Source organism: Microtus pennsylvanicus, chromosome 3 (genome assembly GCF_037038515.1).
Source record: "Microtus pennsylvanicus isolate mMicPen1 chromosome 3, mMicPen1.hap1, whole genome shotgun sequence".
Classification (NCBI taxonomy): Eukaryota; Metazoa; Chordata; class Mammalia; order Rodentia; family Cricetidae; genus Microtus; species Microtus pennsylvanicus.
In genome coordinates this window covers 139914925-139940212 of record NC_134581.1, presented here as the reverse complement: position 1 = coordinate 139940212, position 25288 = coordinate 139914925, and the positions used below count along the sequence as shown (strand labels likewise).

At 47.7% G+C, this 25288-nt stretch overlaps 1 protein-coding gene across 1 annotated transcript in view; it reads left to right on the top strand.

Annotated features, from left to right (window-relative positions):
* Ccdc180 (coiled-coil domain containing 180) overlaps window positions 1-25288 on the top strand; it is a 50515-nt gene that overhangs the window by 23231 nt on the left and 1996 nt on the right. The window contains exons 18-35 of the mRNA XM_075968062.1: window positions 281-507; window positions 1412-1587; window positions 4043-4223; window positions 5119-5265; window positions 8270-8414; window positions 8583-8699; window positions 9857-9955; window positions 11540-11659; window positions 13808-13980; window positions 14204-14256; window positions 14373-14448; window positions 15386-15463; window positions 15834-15900; window positions 17425-17566; window positions 20482-20642; window positions 21141-21278; window positions 22214-22325; window positions 25069-25174. Of these exons, the coding sequence (XP_075824177.1) occupies window positions 281-507; window positions 1412-1587; window positions 4043-4223; window positions 5119-5265; window positions 8270-8414; window positions 8583-8699; window positions 9857-9955; window positions 11540-11659; window positions 13808-13980; window positions 14204-14256; window positions 14373-14448; window positions 15386-15463; window positions 15834-15900; window positions 17425-17566; window positions 20482-20642; window positions 21141-21278; window positions 22214-22325; window positions 25069-25174 (2318 nt within the window). The remainder of the gene's footprint in view (window positions 1-280; window positions 508-1411; window positions 1588-4042; window positions 4224-5118; window positions 5266-8269; window positions 8415-8582; window positions 8700-9856; window positions 9956-11539; window positions 11660-13807; window positions 13981-14203; window positions 14257-14372; window positions 14449-15385; window positions 15464-15833; window positions 15901-17424; window positions 17567-20481; window positions 20643-21140; window positions 21279-22213; window positions 22326-25068; window positions 25175-25288) is intronic.

The following is a 25288-nucleotide window of genomic DNA, read 5'->3' as shown; positions in this document are numbered from 1 at the left end:
CCTGCCGTCACCACTCAGTCTCAGCCAACAGAGTCACGGTGGTGCTGCCTCAAAGGAGACGGAACGAGATTGAGATGTGAAACTTCTCCATTTTAAAATCACTGAGAATGTAGCTCAGGGATTCAGTGCTTGCATGCAAAGTCCCGGGGTCATCTCTGTAAGCAAAGAAGAATTAGTATAAGCACGCCGTGGGGAAGGAGGAGGTGGGGAGCTCCTGTTGGCTGTTAGGAGCACACGCGCATCAGCTGATGCGGAGTTTCCTGTCTCCTTCTCTGGATAGGATGAAGGCAAGGAAGAGAGCCTGGAAGAGATGGCCTACGAAGAAATGGAGTTTTTCACAACTGCGAGTGGAAACACTTACTTTGCCTTCCTGTCCGTGGAAGATGAAGCAAAGATTCACACGAGGCCCCATTCCTACCACGCTGTGCTCTTCAACGACCCCTTCAGCACCAAGTACATAGAACAAGTGACAATTCCCCACAAACTCATCGTGAAAGTTAAGAAAGGGTGAGTGGGAAACCGTGGCGGTCACGCTCTCTTCCTCTGAACTTTCCACACATGCTGACAGAACTAAAGATTCACTTTAGCTGGAGGATTAAAAGCTTTGGTAACTGAGGGAGGTCAGGGGTGAGACACACCCTAGGAAATCGCAAATGTCCCAGAATGCTCCACAGACATGGATATGCTTGGTGCGTGTGACCCCTGCACCCTTCCCAGGGTGCTCTGTTGGTCTGGGCTGGTCTAGAAACTTCTGGCTTCTAATTCCCAGTACATCCATGACTTTAAAGTTTTTTATTTTTGAAAAATTTATTTATTGTATGTGTATGAGTGTTTGCCTGTATGTATGTATATATGCATCATGTATGTACAGTGCCTGTCTGGAGGCCAGAAGAGGGTACCAGAACCCCAAGAACTGGAGTCATCCATACATGGCTGTTAATTATTTTCTGGGTGTTAGGAACCAAACCAAGGCACACTACAACAGCAGCAAGTACTCTTAACTACCGAACCATCTCTCCAGCCCATTATGTGGGTTTTTTTTTTTTTTTTTTTTTTTTGGATTTTCAAGACAGGGTTTCTCTGTGGTTTTGGAGCCTCTCCTGGAACTAGCTCTTGTAGACCAGGCTGGTCTCGAACTCACAAAGATTCGCCTGCCTCTGCCTCCCGAGTGCTGGGATTAAAGGCGTGCACCACCACCGCCCGGCCCATTATGTTTCTTTAAAAAAAAAATTCTACAGATACAAGCCAAAAGCATTCTATATCTTGTGTGGCATTCAGATACAAGCCAAAGGCATTCTATATCTTGTGTGGCATTTTGTATATCAATATAGAAATGAGCACTTTGGGTCTCAGTATGATGAATCTCTTATTGCTGCCATAGATGACTGGCCCTTGCTCACCTCTCCCCCAGGCTTCGAGCTGGCTTCTTTGAACACCTGGAGAAGTGGTTTGACCAATGTGCCCTCAATGCTCGCATCATTGTGGCTGCCAAGGTCGATGAGCTGGATTCGGAACTGGAGCTCCGCCTGCACCTGCACAAGCCGAGACTCGAGCACGTGGAGAAGGATATTCACAATGTCAGAGCAGGTTAGAGCCATCCTGGGAAAGTCCACCTTGTCCCCAGGCATCCCTTCTTTCCTTTTTAACTTCCCCAGTTTAGCCCATGTAATGCTAGGTGGTCATCACACTTGGAAGGAGCGCCCAGAATCATCACATGCGATTTTAAAATCTTCCTTCCTCCCTCCTCTCCTCCTTTTCTTCCTCCTCTCCCCCTTTCCTTTTCTCTCTCCTTCCTTTCCTCTCTTCCTTCTTAAAACAAGATCTCCAGTTGGTAGCGAAGGTTGGCCTGGAACTCATCATGCACCTCATGCACGTGCATCTTAAGCCAGCCTAGACTTGTGGGAACCTCCTTGTCTCACCCTCACGGGTGTTCCCCCTCCCTTCTCTTCCAGCCTCTCTTCCTTTGTAGAGTGTTAGGGGTAAAAGGAAGAGTGTTGTCCTGTCATAGCTCTTGGATTTCAGGTCTTCCACACGCCTGTCAGGCACACACCTGTATGGTGGATGCTCTAGCAGCAAGACCACTGCTTAGAAACCAGAACTCTCGGGTTCACTTGCTCTGGCTCTGCACCTCTGAACAGATTATCTGGTTGCTCCTACCGTCCCTACCCTCCTCTACAGGAGAAGGTATTGAAATGGTACAGGAATCATGAGCAGCTGTTCTGCGATATGGTGCCCCCAAGTGGGAGCCATTATTTTCACCTGAGCATCGGTCTTGGGAAGACAAAGCTTTTCTTTTTTAAGTAGGAAGCTCCATCAATGGCAAGGGGCACACGATTTTGGTCAGATTCTTATGTGGCCCCTATTGGTATTTCACTTGAATCCGTGGCCATTTAAGGCTCTTCTGGACCCCCCCCCCCCACAAGCCCATCCAAACTCCCATGGCCTGGAGCAGTGGCGATGGCAGGCCTGGAGATCTGCAGTCCTGAGTTCTGTCGGGAAAAGTGTGAGATAAACACACTGAGGGATGGAAAGGTCTGCCCCGAAGCTCAACTGCTTTCGCTGCCTTGGCTCCCCAGACCAATGCTCAGCTCGGAAACTCAGACCACAACATTGAAGTCACAGCTCCACACTGTTTTTAAATTTAAAAAAAAATGTCAGTTATCAGCCGGGTACACGCCTTTAATCTCAGAGTTCGGGAGGCAGAGGTAGGTGGATCTCTGTGAGTCTGAGGCCAGCCTTGTCTACAGAGTGAGTTCCAGGATGCTAGGGCTACACAGAGAAACCCTGTCGTGAAAAAACGAAAAGAAAAAAAATTAATTATGATACAGAGTAATGGGTTTCATGATGGCATTTTTCTCATCCATGTATCTATGTGTGTCATTGTACTTTGCCCATATTCATCCCCCATTACTGTCTTTTGTTCCTATTCATGCTCCTGTTGACCCTTCCATCCTCAAAATATTCTTCTTCTTGTTTCATGTCATTCATAGATGATAGATAGATACATATATGAATAGATAGATGTCCATGCATATACTGTCTAGATTACACATAAGAGAGAAAACATGTACTATTTAGCTTTCAGAGACTGGTTTGTCTTGCTTAACAATCTCCTGCTCTGCCCATTTACTTGAAAATCACATAATTTCATGCTCCTTGGTGACTGAATAGACTTTTTTATAACTATACACTACGGTGCAGGAAGCCAGTTGCTGTTGATGTCCACGGAGGCTGTCTTCGCTACTGTGAATAGTGACGAAATGAGCACGGTGTACGAGTGTCTCTGGTTTGCTGACACCGTTTGTTTTTGTCAGCACTACCCACAGTCCTTCTGTCAACCACTCCAGGCAGGAGGACAGGCAGATGGGAAATGTGGGGTTCTTTACTTGCCGTGAAGGGGCTCTGGAAACCTGCTCCTTTTACATTCTACCTCATCTTGGAGCCCAGTCATAATTTGGGCTATTGGACATATTAGTTATTGTTGGTTTTGTTTGTTTGTTTTTTGATTTTTGAGACAGGGTTTCTCTGTAGCTTTGGAGCCTGGCCTGTCCTGGTACTAGCTCTTTAGACCACGCTAGCCTCGAACTCACAGAGATCCGTCTGCCTCTGCCTCCCAAGTGCTGGGATTAAAGGTGTGCACCCCCACCACCTGGCATTAGTCATTGTTGTAAAGGGACAGATCAAGACTTCTGTGCTTGTAGAGGTGCCCCCACCAATATCTCAATGCTCCCCAAACACCTCCAACCTTTCTCTGCTCCCTGGAACTCTCTGTTATCCCTTGATTTCCCTCTCAGCAGTTGGAGGGTTCCACCAGCAGGGACTGCAGGCCCACAGCCCCTTTCCAGTCTGGCTGCTCCTTGGTCTCCCCAGGGTCCCAGTCCAGATCCATTTCCACCCTGGAGAGGGCAACTGGGGCGTGGTAAGGATCCTTGCCTGACGAGAGTGGTTCCTGCCTTGGTCTGGCCTAGGAGGTGCAACAGGTGGCCCCATTCCAAGGAAGGAATGGCCTCAGAGGGTAGCAGCTCTCCTTCCCCTCCTGCAGCTGAGCTCCTGCTCCACCAGGAGAGGCTGGATAACCACTGTGCAGGTGTCATTGAGACTCTGAAGAAAGAGAAGCAGATGTTCTGTCAATTCCAAGAAGAGCAAGCCTTGCGGAGCAAAAACTTCCGCCGCAAGATCTACGACATGGAGCACATCTTCCTGAACGCCACCAAGAGCCAAAAGTAAGGGGTGGGAGTGTCTCCTTCCCAGGCCTGGCTCTGGAAACCCAGCTCCTTCTGGCGAAGGGGATGAAGGCTTTAGGGGGCCACTTGTCAGCTTCCCTTTTCACTAAAGCCACAGACCCAGACTCCATGGGTAACATTTGATGTGTGTGAGGCCGCAGGTGCATAGCCTTGGAGGGAGGAGGTTCATGCACATAGTCCATGTGCAAGGGTGCAGATGCTGCGCTCAGAAACGTCCATGATGGGGCCGCTAGAAGGGCTTCCTGCAGGAGGGCATCGCCAATGAACCCAGAGGCGCCTGCCAAAACTTAGGGCAGGGCCATCTGCAGGGCGGATAGAGAGAGCAAGAAGCTCCAGCAAGGCCACCCAGAGATGGAAGACAGGGGCCCCATTCAGGTGACAGGAAGGACCATGCAGGTTTCTCTCTCTGCAACAGACAATCACAGGGGCAGCCTATTTGGGCGGCCTTTGTGGCAGGGAAGTAACTTTTGGTTCAGGAGAGCACAGGTCAGGGTGCCCCTCTGCTGGAGAGTCAGATGGCCTGCTGGCGGGGGAATCAGGACTCCGCAGAGACTAGGACTCCTTTGCTAATTTGCTGACAATGCCTTTTTACTTTTTATTTGGTGGGGCTGTCTCACTAAATTGTTCAGTTAGGCCTTGAGCTCACTGTCACACTGGCTAGCCTTGAACTTCTGACTCAGCCCCATGAGTGCCGGGAGTACAGGCTTGTTCCACCACGCCTGTCTTTTAATCTCCTTCCCAGTGTTTTCTTTCCTGGCCAGAGGAGTTGGGCAGTGAATCTGGCAATGCCCAGGATTCCCGCCAGGCACACCCAGCCCTTTTGTGCGTCCCAGGCTGCTCATTCACCACACCCACATCGCCCCTGTCCCCACAGGCTGGTTAGTCTCACCAAAATACTGCACCGGGAGCTGCTTAGCTATGTGGATGTCATCCAAGTGTCCCTGAGAAGCTTCCGGCAGTACCTAGAAGAGAGTCTGGGAAAACTCCGCTATACCAACATTGACTTTGTCAAGCACTGCAGGTGGGAACCAATGTCTGTTTTATGTCTCTACGAGCCACGGGAGTTTATTCTTGGGAGGTAGCCATGTTTCTCTCTTGACTTACTTTTTTCCACCTTTTGTCCTGGCGTCCAGTGGTATTAGGTGCAAAGAGCTGTCCACTAGCACTGGCACTAGAATTTTCCATCATCACAGACCAAAACTCTGTGCCATAAGCATTCGCTCCTCAGTCTCCTTCCCGTGTCCCTGCAGTCGCCATTTACTTCCGATCTCTATGAAATTTACTGTTCCACACTCGGTCCTCAAGGGGTCATCTATAATCACCTCCCCCTCAAGGGGTCGTCTATAATCACCTCCCCCAAATCTCAGAGAACATTACAGACAGAATGGAAGCTTTGGGTGGAGAGTGGTGATACTAAAGATGTGTTCTGGGCATGACATTACCGTTGTACCCATGAACTCACTGAGCTGAGGCTACCCACACCCCCCCACACACACACACACAAAAGACCTGCACAAGACTGGGCCCATTGGACATATCATCCCGGAAGGGGGATGGACTCGCGAGGCCCCTTCCGTGGGGACCACTGGCAGTCAGTGGTTTCTAGGGGAAAGGTGTTCCCTTCTTCAGTGAAGTAGTCACTGATGAGTTACCCATGTTTCTGTAAGTAAACTCCCTGCAGCCCCTGCACCTCCACGTTCATACAAGCAAACCTGATTAAACCCAGTGGGTCACACATATGCACGAGCTAAGACAGTAGGAGCAAGGCTTGTTGAAGAAAAGGAGGGTGAGGAGGGATGAGAGAGGGCCATGGGGGTTAACAGAATTGGGATTCATTCATTATACACAGGTAAGGAACGCTCAGAGAATAAAGAAAAGAGAAGTTAGCCGTCCCAGGTGCCTGTAGAGGGGGCCATGCATTTGGCCTTCACTGCTGCATTCCATTGGCTTGTACCCTCCCAGAGGCTGGTTCATCTGCGTCCACACTTTCTTCCCTTTTAAGGCTGAGCGATGCTCCGTTGTGCTGGGTTGCACATCACAGTTTATTTTTCCACCCGCCTATTGGTGGCTATGTGGCTGTTTACCTTTGGGTGATTGTGACTGTGGCACAAGGGACATCGCAGATACCTGCTTGGGTCCTGTCTGTTTCCAGACAGGGAACAGCTCTGTCACGTGGTGGTCCTGTCCTTTTCTGTTGAGGAGTCATTTTTAGGTTCTGTTTTCGAAAGTAACTTCTATTTTGCGTTCCCACTAGCCAGGCGTAGGAGTTCTGGTTTCCCTAAATCCTCCCATTACTTACTATGAATTTCTTTCTAAATTGCAGTGGATGGGAGGCAGTGTCAGAGAATGGTTTTAGTTTCCCTCCCCCTAAACTAATGATGGTTTTTTCTGTCTGCTCACTGACCCTTCTTTCCCTTTGCCTTTTCCCACTATCTTTGCTCATTCCTGCCTGAATATAATACCAGAGTTAGTGTTTTATATTTGTAACAAGCTATACTTGATCCATTTTTTAATGCATAGGAGTGTTTTGTCTGCGTGTATTATGTGTATCACATATGTGCATGCTGTATTGTAGCAAGCTTTGTTGTCAGCCACCAGCTCCCAAATAACAGGGAGATTTCTTATTAATTATGAAAACTCGGCCTTAGCTTAGGCTTATCCCAAAAGCTCTTATAACTTGTTAGCCAATTTATATCAATCTACATTTTGCTCGTGACTTTTTACCTTTAATTCTGTATGTCTGACTCCCTCCAACTTACATTTGGTTATTTTGTAATTTGTGTCAGATGATTGTAGCATCTCTGTGTTCAGCTCTCTGTTGTCTTTGGCTTTAATTTATGGTGTCATACTTGGTTGTGATTTTTCTTTTTACCAGAAGTCACTTGTTTCTCTTGGATTTTATCTCCAGCGTTTCTCTTTGAGGGCTGGACTCACACGGCATTCCTTCAGAGAGTCGGTATTTATTTTTACTGGACCACGTGGGGCAATACCTACTTGGGACCAGTTGAAAATCTCTGCTTGAGGCTCTATTTCATTTTGTCATTCCGGAGAACACATATTCAGTTAGCAAAATCTCAGATTAGAAAGAACTTTTTTTCCTCCTTGCCCTGGGGTCTCAGTATCCTGGAACCTGGTGAGGTTCATGTGTCACTCAATCTCATACTGAAAGTGCCACCCTGAGGATCCAGTTCCATGCTGGCCCTTCCCCCGTGCAGTCATGGAGGCTCAGCATCAAAGTCTCCAGGTCAAAGTCAGCGTTGGTACTACCCACATCCCAAAAGGGCCCTCTAGTTTCACTTCCTCAAGAGACTGCAGACTTCTCATTCTTAGGTGTGATGTGGGAAGTCCTTCTGTACATGTGTTGCTTTAATTGGTTAATGGATAAAGAAGCTGTTTTGGCCTGTGACAGGTAGAATAGAGCTAGGCAGGGAAAACTAAACTGAATCCTGGGAGAAAAAAGGTGGAGTCAGACAGATGCCATGGAGCTGCAAGAGAGGAAAGGCGTGAGCTGCCAGCTGGAACCTTGTTGCCACGAGTCTCGTGGTAAAGTATAAAGTAATGGAAATGGGTTAATTCTAGATGTAAGAGCTAGCTAGTAATATGCTTAAGTGATTGGCCAAGTAGTGATTCAAATAATATAGTTTCTAGGTGATTATTTCAGGAGTCTGGATGACCAGGAACAAACAAATAGCCTCCACCAACATAGATGGACTTCTTTATTTATTCGTTCAGTCAGTCAGTCACTCAGTGGTGTTGGGAATTGAACCCCGAGCCTACTGCCTGTTAGACAAGCATGCATGCTACCCCTGAGCTGCATGCTTATCTTGCCTTTCTGGAATTTGTGCAGCATCTCATTTGTTTCAGCTGATCTGTCAGAGAACCCAACCTGATGCACGAGCAAACTGGCCATCCCACTGCCTCTGCCTCTGCATAACCTGCATCTATTTTCCCAGTGCCTGCCTTGGGACATGTAGGAATTGTTCAGTGTGACTGGTGGCCTTTGCTTCTCCTCCATTGTTCTTCAGATTGTTCTCAGAGGGTGGCAACTTTTCCCCTGAAGAAATCCAGTTACTGTGCCAGCGCTTGGAGAAGGAGGCTACCCGGATTGAGTTCGTCGAAAGTTTAATCATGATTCACATGGAGAAAATGGAGACGGAGTACTTGGACCAGGTGGGGGCTCCCTGTCCTCCTCCCAGACAGCCTCCGGGACTGTCTGCCAGAGGCTGTCACTTCTGAACAATGGCTACACCTGGGCTCCAGCCATATTAAAACTTCCCCATCCTTCCAAGGTGTTCCAGATCAAGTTCACCCTGATTTCCTTCTCATCTTTCCTTCTAGGCCAATGATGTCATCAACAAGTTTGAGAGTAAATTCCATAACCTGGCTTCAGACCTGATTTTCGTAGAGAAAATCCAACGGCTGATGACAAACCTGCAAGTGAACATCAAGTGTCAGGTAGGTCAGCAGACATCTAGTGTCCCTTCGTCTAGCGGACATCCATCACACGCACCTGCAGCCTGGGGTTGGGTGCTTCAGCCGGGAAGGCCAATAACTCTTAGCAGCCCCACCCAGTTACTGAGTTACTGTGCTCCACAATCACCAACTGATTTGGTTTAGCATTGTTTGTCCGTATAAGAACTGGATGGACTGCTTTTGTATCCATTTTAGACATAGGGAAACTGAGGCAAGGGCTGGGGGGATAGCTTAGTCCTTAAAGTGCTTGCCTCACAGTAGGACCTGAGGTCAGTCCCCAGAACCCACGTCTAAAAAGCTGGGCATGGTCTACATGCTAGCAGTTCCAGTGCTGGGGAGGAGAGACAGGCAGATGTCCAGAGCCTGCTGACTGGTCAGGCTAGCCTACCTGATGAGCTCCAGGTCAATGGGAGACCCTGTATGGACGATACAAATGGGAGATGATGGATTATTAAATAATAATAAAACAAAAAGAGGGCATGAAGTTGGGGCCCTAATGAGGTAGGAGAAAATCTGGGAGGAGATAGGGTTAGCAAGACTGGCTGGCCAGAACACTCTCCGGAGCCAGCTCCCCATTCTGAGGTGGCAAGCACAAATGGCTATGTCGGGCTTTCTGTGTGAGTACAGAGGATTCAAACTCACTTCCTTTAAGCAGCAGAGCAAGCACTCAGCCACTGAGCCATTTCTGCAGGCCCTTGCCTACTCTTTAAAGATTACCCTTTGAGCAGCCTCCCTGTCATTGCTGGGTTGTCAGGGTGTTTTTGTTTTTGAGTCCTCTTTCGGCATGATGCCTGTCCAGGACTGTGAGAAGCACCCTTGTCCGGGACACTGCCTGTGTCCTCAGATGTCCTGAAAACTGGAACTCTGTGACAGAGTGTCAGTGTTCCAAAGCTCTGTATGCCTCCTGGTGGGTCTTGCATACTTAACCACACTCTGTAGCACCAGTTTCACTTAACCCAGACCTATTTAATACAGAAACAAATCTTTTAAACTTGTATTGATCTATTTTCCAATATGACTATCTATTCTCTCACTGTATCTTTTCAGCGTTTAATCAATTTCTTGTGTATCTTGAAGAACAGTTGCCTGTTCTTGATATCTATTCCAAAAACAGAATCTCAAAACTCCTGGTTTTCTAGGTGGCGAAGTCCAATTCACAATCAGAAGGATTGAATTCTTCCCTGGAACAGCTTCAACACAAGATACAAACCTGTAGAGACCACCGGGGAGACAAGGGCGTGAGTGCATCACAGAAACTGAGTGCGCCCTGTCAAGAATGGCAAAGTTGGTGTAGACCTGAGTCTGGGTACCAGAGTTCTCCAACACAGGATGGGTGGGGTGTCTCTGAGCCTTGCCGGCCAACTTTTGTGTTAATGGAAGACAGAAAAAAACCAACTAATTCCCCCCACCCCCATACACACACACACACACACAACAGCCTCCGGTGAGCATGCAATGGTTAGTGAGGGTAAGGGCCTGAGACTGGATTTGGGGGCCTTACTTCCCTCTGCAAGCCATCAGTCCAGGTGAGAGAAGCAGGAACTCTGTGCTCCTCTTCATCATAGACATAAACTGATTTTTCATGTCTAACCTGTGAAAAGTTGGAATTGCTACAGAGATCAGCAGGACCGTGTTGATGCGTGTCTCTGGCTCCCCCAAGGCAAGCAGAACAGGTCTCTGGGTGTGTGCATACTTGGTTTTTGGCCATGAGTGCCTGTCTGCACCCTGGTTCATATGTGCCCTGGTCTCACAAGGTATCTCTGGGCAGCTCACCCAGATGCCCCGGAGCTGGGTACTTGGCCTGTGAGTCTGAGAAAAATGCTTCCTGCCCCATTTCTTTCATGCCAGCTCTGGGCTGTGTCTCGATCAATGTGAGCCCCCAAGAGGACATTTATTTTTTTCTATCTTCTTTGCAAATTTTTGTATGGTATGGCACATGATTCTGGAGAAAAGTTCCCACAGGATATCATGTGCAGAATGAATGTTCCTCTGGGGACAGAGACACCCTCCGTCCCATTGTTTGCCTTCACAGACTTTCCTATATACCCGTTGAGTAAATCACGCTGAAGAGAGGTTGTGTAGATAGAAGGTGATCCATACATTTTGTCCATCACTTTTCTGGCCTCCCTTTCCTGGTGTCAAGGGACAGACTACCCCTAACCATCCAGAGGAGCGACATTTAGATTCATTTCTTTCTTTTCCAAGCTCCACCGGTTCTTTCATATTGGGTGGATGTCAGGAGACTTGCCCAGCCTCCCTACTAGGTGGGGAGAGTGTGAGCTGGGCGTCCCATTCCCGTGTTGATGGAGGAGCCTGGTTTATAATCTCATAACAGTGATAAGGAGACAATGGTAAAGTCTTGGATGCATAATGGTGATAAAGATGGTCGAGGGTACATGCCTGGGCCTGTAGGGTGCTGCTGAGGGGAGTGCCTAGAGACGGGCAAGTCCACCCTCCTGACAACTGGACCAAATGTAACCTTTAAACATAATTTTAGAGTTAGAGGAGAGACTGGGGGTGTCCATATCCCCATCTTATAGATGAAGAAACCGAGTCAGGCAGTTTTGAGTCACTTGTGTATAGCTGAACCTACAAGACTAGGAACAGTATCCTCCATCAGTGAAGGATTTGCCACCTTAGGACAGCTGCCCAAGAGAGCTAGCCAGTGACCCCCTGATGCACATATTCCTCTAGGACCATTTCATATAAGAGAGGGGACTTGGAAGAACCTAACGTTGTCCTTCCTGGATAAGCTCCTGTCCCTGCACTTCTGGTGACCCTGCCAGTTTTCCGGGCGCTCCCTCCCTCTCTATTCTCATTAGATGGTGAACACAGATGACCTCCTTGCCTTTGTCCGATCCTGGAAGGAAAAACTGAGCCAGAGGATTAAGTACCTCAACTGCAGCCTGGATGTGGTGTCCATTACCCAGGAGGTCTTCACGGTAAGGAGCACAGAGAGATCAGGGAAAGGGTAGAGAAGTTGTGTCTGGGCTCCCAGGAGACACCACAAGATCTAGTACAGTGGAAGAGGAGAGGAGATGCCCAGGCTTCATCAGGTCCGATGTTAGGGAAGGAGGACTCACTGTGGAGTCAGATCTCAGCTGAGGTCCCCTGTGGCCTGGCTCCTTACACTTGTCTTTTAGGAGACTCCTCACATCTTTGGTATTACTGCTCTCTCCCAAGATTCTCAAGTTAGCCAGTGCATGTGGTCTCAGCCACATCCATCCACCTCATCCTCCGCCTCCCATCTGCCATGAGCAGCCACATCCTCCATCTCCAACAAGACCCCTATGTCTCTTCCTCTAGCTACTAAATCCTCTCACACACTCGATGCCCAGTCCCTGTTCATCAGCAAAGGCCCAAATAACTTTGTCACTTTCCTGCCTTCAGTGTCAAAGTCAAACCCTTCAACCAGTCAGTCCCAGGGAAGCCTCCATGATCTGTCATCAGTATCCTTCATCCCTCTCTCCCAGTCAAAGGCATCTCTTGCCTTCTGATCTAGGTGAGACTACTGGCCCTGGCGTATCTCCTACTTCCCCATGAATCCACTGACCGTGAGATAAGGTCTCTGGTTAAGGGGCCATCTGCCAGAGATTGAGTACTGGCATGGGCGGAGCCTGCATGGCTGCCCCTTTCCCCATTCCCATATCAGACTTTGCTCATGAGCTTCTCAGTCATTCCCAAGGAACTCCAGAGCCAATTGCTGCATGAGTGGGTGGCTGCTGCTTGCAGCTACAAATACCCTCCATTCTGCTGCTCCCCTGGACCGGTTTCTCTCCACCCACCAGATCCCGCTCACCAGTTCTTGCAGCCGCTTATGAAATAACCATTCTGAGGCTTAATATTTATTTAAATATTTATTTATTTATTATGTATACAACATTCTGTCTGTGTGTATGCCTGCAGGCCAGAAGAGGGCACCAGACCCCATTATAGATGGTTGTGAGCCACTATGTGGTTGCTGGGAATTGAACTCAGGATCTTTGGAAGAGCAGGCAATGCTCTTAACCTCTGAGTCATCTCTCCAGCCCTCTGAGGCTTAATATTAATTACACACTCTTTGGCCTATTAGCTCAGGTTTCTTATTAACTAACTCTTACATCTTAAATTAACCAATTTCTATTTTTAGAAAATATTTTACCACGAGGCTTGTGGTTTGTTACCTCTTGCTTCTTGGGCAGCTACATGGTATCTGCCTGACTCTGCCTTCTTTCCTCCTCTGTCTCTGTGTGGATTTCCCACCTTGCTATTTTCTGCCCTGCTGTAGGCCAAAGCGTCTTCTTTATTAACCAATGGTAATAAAACATATTCACAGCATACAGAGGGGAATCCCACATCAACCACTCAGCTGCCAGAGTTTGGCTACTCTTCCTTTCAAAGGGAGTCTTTCCCTTCTGTGCAGCTAGGTAACCCACGCACACACATCCATTCCCTACACTGCTCATGGCAATACAGAGGCTCCAGGGTTCTAGCTTGTGCCCTTTCAAAGGCTTGACAGGAGAGGGGACTCAGAATAAATGATGGAACAACCAGACTGATTACTCTGTGGGCCTCTTTACTGCCCTTTCTCCCAGGCAATTGGCCACTCTTAGTCTTGTCTTCATTTATTCCTTCATCCCATGGGGTCAAGATACCAGTTGGGAATATCATGGCTGATGCTGCAGGTTTCACTTCATGCTCACAGAATATGCTGGAACTTTTCCTTCATAGGACTGGTCCTAATTCTGACCACACATTTGTGTGTGTATGTGTGTGTGTGTATGTGTATGCATTGAATGTCTGTCTGTCTTAACCTAGACTGCAAGCTTCAAGAGGTCAGGGACCCTCTACAGACTCTCTACATGTCCCCAGAATTGAGACAGGGCCGTGTGGAGAACAGGCCTTGGGAAACCTTCCTAAAGTCTCATGTGAATGAATAATGATCAGTTGACCCCCTGAGGGAATAGGAGCACAGCCACTGTTAGGGCAGATGAGCACTAAGAACCAGGCAGCTCGCCTCCAGTCATCACTTGGATAAGATGGCAGTGGACAGTATCTGCTGCCCCCTTAAAATGTGGCCCCTCTACTCAGAATTTCTCTCTGAACGGCAGGACACCATCCTCACTGAAATGGAAGTGGAAAGTGACATCCATGAGTCTTCAGAAGACCTTGAGAAGGAAGCCAAGGTGGGCCCTGTCACCCCTGAGTCCTTCGCCCAGCCAACCCGCATGGGGAGGCCCATGATCGAAGACCCTGCTGTGGATGTGGTCAAGAAGATCCTTCAGTGAGTGCCTCTCACTGTGGCTCTGGGGTCCTCCTCCCTGGAGCACCATGGGAGGGCTGCTCCAGGAGCCTGTGACCTCAGCCCAGAGGCTTCCCCTCTTAAACCTCAGTTACTCACCCAAATTCCTGAGCTCATGGTGAGATTTTGGATGCTACCCAGGCTTTAGCCTGGGCTGTTGTCGTGGTCACCTTGGAAAAGTTCACTTCCTTCCCTTTGGTTTCAGAATTCCTCAGACAAAATTGACAAGCGCGTGTGATAAGGATCGCTCCCACACAGGTAGAAGCACAGGCCTGTGGGTCTCAGAGAAGGTAGTGATGGGGGCATTGGTGGCAGCTCCAGCCCATTGTCACCTCTTCTTCTCTGCTCTTGTCTTGGACACTTGTCACCCAAAGCCTTGAAGAAACGGTACCGGGGAGACAAGTCTTTGAAGAAGGCCTTGGCCAGCTCCAGTGCCACCTCGGCAGGGAGGTGAGGAGGCAAGGCCATCTCAAATGTCTCCTTCACAGATGCCCTGGGCCCACTTGTCCCCAGACAAAGGCCAGGTGGCCTGTCTTTTGCTCAGACTCTGGTCTCGGGTCCCACTTGCACTCAGGTTCAGGAACTGTGTGGGAAGGCGGTTGGGAGCATTGCTAACACTGGCTTATTCAGGCCTGAGTTCATCCTTAGCGGTGAATCACAGCTCCAACATGCTTGTACCTGGAGAAGTATCTGGGTGACTGTCACTAGGATGACAGGTAGATCCCTGCCCTTCAATCTCCCCACAAAGGGGTCAGACTGAGCGCAGCAGCTGGTGGGTTTCCTGGAACAACTTCACAGGTACAGGAGGACTAGGACATGGTGTCTGAGTCCATGATCCCCTGCTAAGCTCTGAAGAGGTCACCCATCACACACGAGCCTCTGGCCACTAGCCCTAACCCGCATATTTCAGAGAAAGCAAATGTCAGAAGTCAAATGGCTGAGCCAACTTTGGTCTTTGCCAAGCCTTGGGTCACATAAGTTTTGTGAGTGTTAATTATGCCTTGTGTAACTGAATTCACAGCTAACTAGAAGTGTTGTCTGATTATCTACGGACCCCAACGGGTCTCCTTGAGTCTTCATGGGAAAGGGAGGATGTTATTTTCTAAACCTGACCACCTCTGCCACTTGCCCTCTACCTGACCTTAGCAGGGACTCAGCAATAAACCCAAAGTTTAGGGTTGTTTTTGTTTTTGTTTTTTTTTTTTTTTTTGTCAGAAAAATTGAAGAACAGGGAAGCATCCTGTAGAGCTATTCTAAAATCCAGTCATCTTGCCCTATAGGCATCGTAGGTTCTCGGCATCCCAGGCAAGGCCCGATGGGTACAGAACCATTCCCCACATACACACACGTGCACACTACAAAATACTGACCTTCTTCTGTCTGACAGCATGACACGACATGCCAAGCTCATCCGAGTTGACAAGAAGTACCAGGTGCTTGGGGACAGGCCTCCTCCTCAGACTGAGTAAGTACTGACACATTGTTTCCCGTTATGGAAGCAGGGAGGGTTAACTTACACACAAGGTCAGTTTGTCTTAGTTTAATACATGTATTTGTTGAGAAACATTTTCACCAAAAGTTCACATTTTCCAAACTCAGTATTTCATGATGACAGGATACTTTTGAGATTTGAGGGATTTGCTTGTTTTTTGTTTGTTTGTTTGACTGTTTGCAGTTTTCCCACCCCACTGCATCTTCTTTATCGGCACTTTAGTGATTAAAGCAAAAGCTAGGTTACTTTAGTATAGCTTCTTTTTGAGCAAATCAGCAGAATCTCTCCATTGCTTGGCTCTGTCTGTGTTGCTGCATCTGTAAGAAGCACCTTTGGGTTGCAGGGACTTCAAAGGTATCATCCTGACTCTCCTCTGGGACAGCAACGAGCACCTGCTCTTCGTGGTGGAGGTGAGAGCCACCTGCAGGCCCTTTGCCTATCCCGGAAGCCCCTCCAGCCAGCCCCCTCCACCTTATGCAGTCTGTGGAACAGGGCACTCTAAGATCCTTCCCCTTTAAGACCCCGGATCCATTCTGTTTGCTTCTTTTGTTTTTAATTTTTCCTCTCAGAAACTAAACCATCCAACGTGTGTTTGTTAATCAGCAAACACTGCTTGGACACAGTTTATGTGTCAGCAGATGAGTGTAGCATGTCAAGTGGAAAAAAAAAAACAATCTCTGTCCCTAAGAGCCCCAGCCACCAGACATGGTGGGATACCATGGTCCTGCCGCAGCCAGAGTTCAAATCCCAAGACAGGGAAGGGGCGTGGGTGGGAAGAAATGAGGTAATGACTGACCACCAGATGAGTTTCACACAGATGGCCAGCTCCAAGCAGCTCCAACCATCTTTATACTTCAAAAACAAGCATGTTTTCCCATACTAACAAACATGTTTTTCCCTTTCTCAAACAGTCAACCTTCTGCAAAAACAAATATGTCAAATATGTTCTTCCCCCATCTTTTACATCTAAACACCTTTTAAACCAAGAACAATGCCTATTATTTTGCTAACTTGGCCAAATAATGAGCCAGGTACATCCTGTATTTTCAAAGTCAAAAGGTGATCAACATAGGCACACATTCTCAAGAACAACAATACTGTTCAAAACTTAACAAAGCCTATTTACAGAAATAGGGCGGTCTGCCGTAGGCTGCCTGCACACAGTTAGCTTGCACTCCAACTGCCCGCTGACTTGTATTGTCTCCAATCCTGTCAGCACGGAATCAGAACAGTTCCCCAGGTCTGGAGTGAGAGCTGGTATTTCCAGATAAAAAACTCAAGATGCATCAGTACTTAAAGAGTTTTAGGGAGAAATATTTAAGAAAAGATGGTGTTTCCGGGACTGATCAGCTCTGCCCCATGAGTGACTGGCACAATGACACTAAAAACTGCTAAGAGGATCATCAATGTTGCGTGAGAGAATAGAGTGTAAAGGCTGCGCAGATCCAGAGCCTCTGCGCTGTCTCCAAGTCCACCGGTCCTTGCCGAGTGAGATTGCTTCCACAGGCTTTGCCTCACGGAGACCCACTGGAGAAACACTCTTGTACTGATCCAAAGCCACACGGCTCCCAACAGTGGGTCCAGCTGCATGTTGTCCTGCTCTGGCATATCCCAGAACATACCCCGGCCTCCTGCCTGCCTTCCACAGGCTGGGTTCTGCCAGGCAGGGCTCCGGCTCATCTCTGTGGTCCACATCTTGTTGCTTCCTAGTAAACACCCAGCCCTGTTCCAGTTTGAGATGCCATGGACTTGGGTCTCTAGGGCTAAATAGGAGTTGCCATTCACTCATTCAAGTAGCAACCTGGTCTGTGTGTAGCCATGCTTGGTGGGCCTGGGATGAGGACAGGGTCACGTGAGTAGAGGGGGAGTACAGGTAGAGGTGTGAAGGTCAAGAAGGACTTGTGGGGCCACACATGGTCACCTCTCTCTGGCAGGATTTTTACCGCAAAGAGAAACGCCCAGTCACCAGGCCTGAATGCATGTACGAAAACTTTGACCAATGCGCTGAGCACATCGGCAAAAAGATTATGGAATACCAGAATCAGGCGGACGAGTACCACAACTCCTGCCTTCTGGGTAAGTGCCATTTTGTTGGGAGGAGGCTGGCAGGAGGAACACAAGGAGCAGGTCTGGCCTCCCTTTGAGTCACTGAGGCCCTGTAAAAAGCTAACCTCTTAGCCGGGTGGTGGTGGCGCATGCTTTTAATCCCAGCACTCGGGAGGCAGAGGCAGGCGGATCTCTGTGAGTTCGAGGCCAGCCTGGTCTACAAGAGCTAGTTCCAGGACAGGAACCAAAAACTACGGGGAAACCCTGTCTTGAAAAATGCCCCCCCCAAAAAAAAGCCAGCCTCTTGGGGGTAAGAAAAAGCACTGTAAAATTTACCTGGGTCAAAATTTTTTGAAGGTTCATTGTTTTTTCAGAAATGTAGTTGGTTTTCCACTTTGTTTCTCGGAGCTTGTGGTTCTGTTCACAACCCATCTGGCCTCTCCTAGCCCACCTGACCTCAGGGCTTTTGCTTTGAAGACAACCATAGAGAACGGATGCCTCTGAGCTCGCTAGGAAACGCTGTCTATGGCTTGGATTTCTCTCATTCTACAATCATAGGCTATGACCAGTCATTCAGTGGTTTTTGGTTCATTTCCAGAGTTGTATAACTGCCACCACTGTCCATGTTAGCCCTCATCAACCTGTCCCCTTCCAGACCCAGGCAAACCACATTTTCACACCTGTTCATAATTGTCCCCTCTGTCCTTTTGTGGCATGGATTCACGTGGCCTTGCGACTTCCTCTTTCACTTTATGGGATGTTTTGAGGTTATGCATGTTTTGGATTACATGGTAGTTAAAAAAAAAACACAGAATACTATTCCTCTGTGCAGATCTATCACACTTCATTGGGCTCTGTTGTGTGATTTCAGAGGTAGCAAGGAAGGTGGGGTGGGAGGATTAGGAGGTAGCCAGACCTGGAACGAAAACCCAGCCCTGTGATCTCCCAGCTGTATGACTTGGGCAAAATGATTCTACCTCTCTGGGCTTTCACCTCTTATCTGTAAGCTGGAGGAAGCAGGAACAGTTGCCATGGAAAGCTTCTTTGAGGATCAATCTGTCACAGGCAATGACGGTCAGAGCCCCTGATAGTAGAATGAGAGAAATCCAAGCTGTAGACAGTGTTTCTCAGTGAGTTCAGAGTGGTCCATTCTCTACGGTTGTCCTGAAAGCAAAGACCCTGTGGTCAGGGCTTGAGAAGCACAGTAGACAGCGTTCCTCTCTTGTAGATGCCTAATCTGCCGGTGGAGACTTCTGTTCCCTTTGGCATAGCAGTCCAGCACCCTCTCTGTCTCCTCCTGAGGGCATACAAAGTAATAGAATTAGGGGCATAAAATCTTTTAAAGTAGTCATGAAGTATGAGATACCCAAAAACCAAAAATTAAGTGAGAATAGAAATTATAATAAATGGACCAGAGTCTGATCCTGGCTGCTACCCTAAATCCATGGGACCTCGAGCCTCCTTTTTTTTTTTTAAAGATTTTATTTATGTATTATGGATACAGTGTTCTACCTGCATGTTTGCCTGCATGCCAGAAGAGGGCACCATATCTCACCATAAATAGTTGTGGTTACTGGGAATTGAACGCAGAACCTCTGGAAGAGCAGTCAGTGCTCTCTTCTGAGCCATCTCTCCAGTTCCAAGCCTCTTCTTTCATAGCCATGGTATTAAAAAAAGGAGGCACATGTGAAGACCACCCAAGGTGAGATGTTGCATGTAAAGCTAGGACCACACGGGGCTCTGTCTGCAGAGCAGGGTGTTCGAGACTCAAACGCCTCACTCAGGTCAGTGAGGTACAACCTCCCCCCCCACACACACATTCAACTAGAATCAAACAACTCAGCAGAAACCTTGGTAATGGATGATGAAGACAAGATATAAAAAGCTCCACTGGTTACCCAGAGCAGAAGTTTAGCCCTGATGTGGTGTCTAAACCTGATTTGTATCTACAAAACATTTTATTTTATGGGAATCATTCAAAGGGACTTGAAACAGATCCTCCAGCTTCAAGCTACCATTCTCTAACAGTGTCCAGAATTTGCTTCATACTGAGACATCCTTGAACCTCAAACCTGCCTTTGCCTCAGCCCTCTGACTCCCACACATAAAGTTCCCAAAGTGCTCACTGTGGTCACAGATCACTTGGGGTCAGACAAGGAAGGAGCCTCAGGCACAGCTAGCTGCAGGGTGGCACATACCTTCGATTCCAGCACTGGGAAGGCTGAGACAGGGTTTCAAAGTCAAGGCTAGCCTGGGCTACATGGTAAGAGTAGGGGAAGAATGAGGGATGAACAAAAAAGAGGTGGAAAGGGAAGGAGAGAGGAAGAGAGAGAGGGAATGAGAGAGGAAGGGGGAGGCTCTGGGCACAAAATAGAAAATGATGTGCTTATAGTTTAATAAAAGGGGAAACTGGAAACATGGGAGTAAGGTACTACAGAAATGGCCAACTAGATACCAAAGAGAATGAACTAGAACTTCTAAAAGAGAAACGTTATGAGTTGGCATTTTAAAATGATGAGCAGGTGTGCAGCCAGGTTTTATGTAGCTAGATGTGGAATTAGTGAACTGGAAGTTGATACAGAGGAAAGATCCTGCAAGACAACAAGATGAAAACGTGGGAGATAAAGATACAGGAATGGCAGCATACATCTGAGCCCATGACTGTTTGTTTGGAAGTCCAGGAGAGGGCAGAGCCAAAGTCGAGGCAATACCCAAGTCGTAGGTGGGACCTTGTCCAAGCTGACGAAAGACAACACATTTTAAGCAAACTGTCCAGGATCCCTATAAATTTGCCTAACCATCATTATCCACCTTGGTCTGGCTGCAGATCTCCTTTTGATGGAGTAGCATTAGAGACCAATATTTTTCCTATTTTTGGAGATATGGCCTCGACAATCTATGTCTCCTCTGTCCACTCCCTGATATCCTACCCCCAATTTCTGCAGAATTGCGTGCCCAGGTGAGGAGATTTGAGGAGCTGCTGCCCCAGGTGTGTTGGCTGGTGGTAGAGAACTACAAGGATCAGCACTGGAACAAGTTCTGCACATCCATGAAGGAGATTCGGGACCAGTTTGAGCAGCTGCAGAAGCATCTAGAGAAGAAGAAGGTGAAGGTGCAGGGAGTTGAGAACAGAGGCAGGTCGGTCATGAGCGAGGCTGAGTCCAAGGGAAGAAGAGGAGCTAGGTTTGGGGGTTGCTGGGGCCAGGGGACACTGGTGAATTAGTAACCACGGCAGCACTTGTTGGCAGAAAGCATGCCCTAAACTCTAGGCTGTGTTTGAGTCTTTGGTAGGGCCTTGGTCGTTGAGATCAATGACAGTGCCACAGTGTTCCTTGGTGCTGTGGGATATGATTGGTGCTGATTTTATTGAACTAAAGGGCCACATTCTGTTGGAGCAGGTGCTCCGCTCAGCCTCCTCTCCAACCCTCAGCGTTGGCATCAGCAACCCTCCCACCTTGTCCTCATTGCCACTGAGTCCCTTTCTATGCTCATGTAACCACAGGACACATATGTCTGAATGTGGCCTTAGTTGACAGAAGTCCTTGGTCCTGATTTCCAAGATTGACTCAAAACCTCTGCTTATGTGTGATTTGTTTGATTGAAGGATGAAAACGCCCTGAAGCTCCAGCCAAATCTCGGCCACCCCATATTTGCCCGGGAAATGGAGTCCCTAAACATTGTGGAGGAGCTAAGACAGGAAGAGTGGGGCCGGATGATCCATGCAAACCAGGAGAAGATGGAGGTGAGCACTGCCATTCAGTCTCCATCCCAAATGCTGAGGGCTATGCTCCCCTTCAGAAAGTTGACCCCGACGGCTGGCACTTAAGCCAGAGAACACAAAAGTGATAGGTCTTTTTGGTAGATGAACTGGTCATTATGGAATGCTTACATTACTTTGGTTTTGTCTCTTCATTTGAGACAGGGTCTTTCTATATAGTCCTGGCTATTCTAGAATTCTCTATGTAGACTAGGTTGGCTTCGAACTCACAGAGCGCCTCCTGAGTGCTGGCATTAAAGGCATGGGCCACCACGTCTGGCCATACTTTGACTCCTAAATTATTTATAAAAAAAACTAGCAATAACCATTTTCTTCATGATCCATACCTACTTTTATTTTCTGCCTGGTGAATTGTCTGAGTATGTGCCTTGGCCATTTCTGGATTGTGTGTGTGTGTTAGGGGGAAGAAGTGTGTGAGCACATATGTATGTATGTATGTATATACATGCATGTGGAAGGCAGAGGTTAGTGCAGGGTATTGCTCCTCAGGAACAGTCAGACTGTTTTATGAGACAAAGTCTCTCATTGAACCCAGAACTCACCAAGTAGGCTAGGCTGGTTGTCTCAGGAATCCCTGTCTCTCTTTCCCCAGTGCTAGAACTGTAATACATACCATCACACCCGGCTTTTTTTGTGAGGGTGGGGATTGAACTCAGCTCCTCATGCTTTTCTGGCAAGTGCTTTCCCCTCTGCATTCTTTCTTAGTCTCATACCAGACCAGATGTTGGGAGAGGTCTCTGGGCTCTGAGGACCAGGTGCTAGTTAGCCCTTATGCGGTTGCTAAGGTAGTGCGGGGAGGCCTTACCAGGAGACTCTCTACAGAGGCAAATCTACCCTCCCTCTGCCAGCCTGGTAATGGAGATTTTGTATATGAAGTCCATTTTCACTGTTTCTTCCAGGAATTTGCCAAGAAGTACAGCCGCTTCTTCATAGCAAGCTTGGCCTCCTTCACAGAGAAATTCCTGATACAGCTGGATGAAGTGGTCACCATTGATGACCTCCAGGTTCCACGTAAGTGGTCCACCTGACTTGTACTATGGCCCTAGGGTAGAGGTGTAGGGTGGTTGGGACTGAGGTGTGTCTACTGTCCCTCAGTCAGGGTAAAGTATCTTTTTCATTGAGTGGTATTCTGGCCCCAAAATGATCTATAATAGCCACACTTGTGGCTTTGAATGAGTGAGTTTGAGTACATAGCAAACCAAAGTAACAAAAATAAATAATCAAGTTGCAGACAGATCAAGAGACAGCAAAACCTTATCACACAGTACTCAAAACATGCAGCTGGGGAAAGTCCCTGTCAGGCACCATCTGGAGCTACTGATGGACAATTCTGGGCAGAACAGGGTGGGGCCACAACCTGTGCCCCAAATCAGATCTGGTCTCCCATCCTAATAAGCCTATTAAATAAGCCAAACTAAGAGGAAAGCAGAAAAAGGAAATTTATACAATGTGGTCACATTCAGGAGTGGGACTAAGAGATCCAGCAACCCCCCTCCCCAAATCTATCTTCTGGATCCTGAAGTAAGGTCAAAGTTTAAATAGAGGGCCAAGTATATGAGCATCTAAGCAATCCAGGTCAAAATATGTTCCCACCTGCCACTGACCCGATAGTCAAATTGAGAGGCACAGGTGCCTCTCTTAGAATCTCTTTGCTTCTATCAGGGTAGTTACCCCACCAAATACAAAACCGGATAGAGGTCAGTCAGTCCATCCAATGCTCACAGCACACAGTAGAAACTACCTGGGGGTTTGAGGCTGAGACCTGAGACCTGAGGCTTTTCCTGCAGATGGGGGATGGGGTTCCCTCTGGCTTCTCTTTCTCACCACAGCTGCTTTTATATGGTGGGGCCAGCAGCGGTCACCTCTGGAAGGTGTTCCAGCTGCTCTCAAGAATATTATTCTTGGCCTGCTTTGCTGTTCTCTTCTCTCTATGTCACAGACTTTGGGGGGCAGAGGGCAGCCTATTCCCAGACAAATGGCCTTGGAGGACATGAGACAAACGTGCTTGGGTCTGAAATGGACATGAACGACTGCTTCCAGAGCCAGCTCCTTAGTGAGAAAAGGACACATGACAATTTAGTAATTTAATGTACATCGCAAGTGGACTAATTGACTTTTACTTATTTTTTTAAAGATTTATTTATTCATTATGTATACAGTGTTCTGTCTGCATGTGTGCCTGCAGTCCAGAAGAGGGCAGGGCAGCACCAGATCTTAGTACAGATGGTTGTGAGCCACCATGTGGCTGCTGGGAATTGAGCTCAGGACCTCTGGAACAGCAGGCAGTACTCTTAACTGCTGAGCCATCTCTCCAGCTCAACTTTTACTTATTTTCATCAAAAAACATATTTTGACTGAAAAAGTAATGCCAACTGAATCAAAGAGCAAATATAAAAATAGCGCCCTGGCAGGGGATATCATCACAGTTTTAGAGTTGGGCACCGTTTCTGAATATAGAATAAGACTCAAAGGTCTTATTAAAGCAAATGGTGGCACTTCTCTGGCCAAGATTAAGACAAGAAAAAATAAAAGTCCAATATGGAAAGAAGTGACAAACTGGAAGAGTATTCCTCCTCATATCCTGTGAGTCAGAGAAAGACCAGTTATCCCTGGGGTGCAAAGAACTCTCACAGGTCAGTCTTGAAAGAGTCAAAAACCAAACACAGGCATTTCCCAAAAGAAGCAGTCCTTGTGGCAATGATAGCAAAAGACACTCAGCCCTTATCTACAATGATGAAGTGGATATAAGTGTGCTTGAGATAGAGCTGAATATTAAGAGCCTACCAGAAGCTTTCTGTCTCAAGATACTCTTGAAGTACCCATTTGTGCACGAGATCCTCCTGCCTCAGCCTCCAGGTGCCTGGGATCATAGGCACGTATCTGTAGTTGGGTTTTTTGTTTGTTTGTTTTACTTTTTGCTTGCTTGGCTTATTTCTAGTCAGCTTTTCTTAACTTAAATTATCCTATCTACCTTTTAACTACATTTTTCCTCTGGGCTTTTGCCTTTCTCTATCCTATGTCTTTCTTTACTTCTTACTCTGTTGCTTGTGGGCTGTGGGGCTGGGTGGCTGACCACTGGAGTCCTTCTCTCCTCCTTTCCTCACTCCTCCTTCTTCTCTTTTTCTCCTTCTATTCATTCTCTCTGCCTGGCAATTCCACCTATCCTTTCTCCTGCCCAGCTATTGGCTGTTCAGTTCTTTATTAGACCAATCAGGTGTTTTAGGCAGGCAAAGTAACACAGCTTCACAGAGTTAAACAAACACAACAGAAAAGAATGCAACACATCTTTGCATTCTTAAACAAATGTTTCACAGCATAAACAAATGTAACACATCTTAAAATAATAATCTACAACACACATCTTTTCATCATTAACAAATATGCTTCAGCATAAAAGAAGGTAACACATCTTTAAACAATATTCCACAACACACATCCAGCTAGCTTCTTGGTTTCAGTTTGGGGGCTAAACCGTCAGGCCTGGTGAAGTCAGGGAGTGGAGGCTGTGCATGGATGGACGGTGGGAGTCATACACCTTAGGCTCTCTTGAACAGTGCTCTGTTGGTCTTTGTCTCACTCTCATTACCAGGAAAGCAGGTCAAAGGTGAATCCCCAGGCTAGACATCTGCTAAGCAGCCTTGACTGTTCCTTCCAGGGCGTGGCCTCCTATCTCTAAATATGACCATCGTGTCACATCCTTGGTTCTCAAGTTGTCCATGAGGTCACAGTCAGTAACACGCCTCCTTCCTGTCAGGGATGGAACCCCCAAAGCAGAAACTATCGATCCTCATACGGAGGAAGCTGGCTAGGCTCTCTCTGGAGGAGGAGAGTGAGAAGCCCCTGATTGAACGTGGGAGCAGGTGAGCGTCTAGAAACAAGGGCAGTGTGAATGGCTGTATCCACTGTGGGTGGGGCAGGCTTGTGGGGAGGGACTCGGGCTCTAAACTCAGACAGACCTGATACCCCCGGAGAGC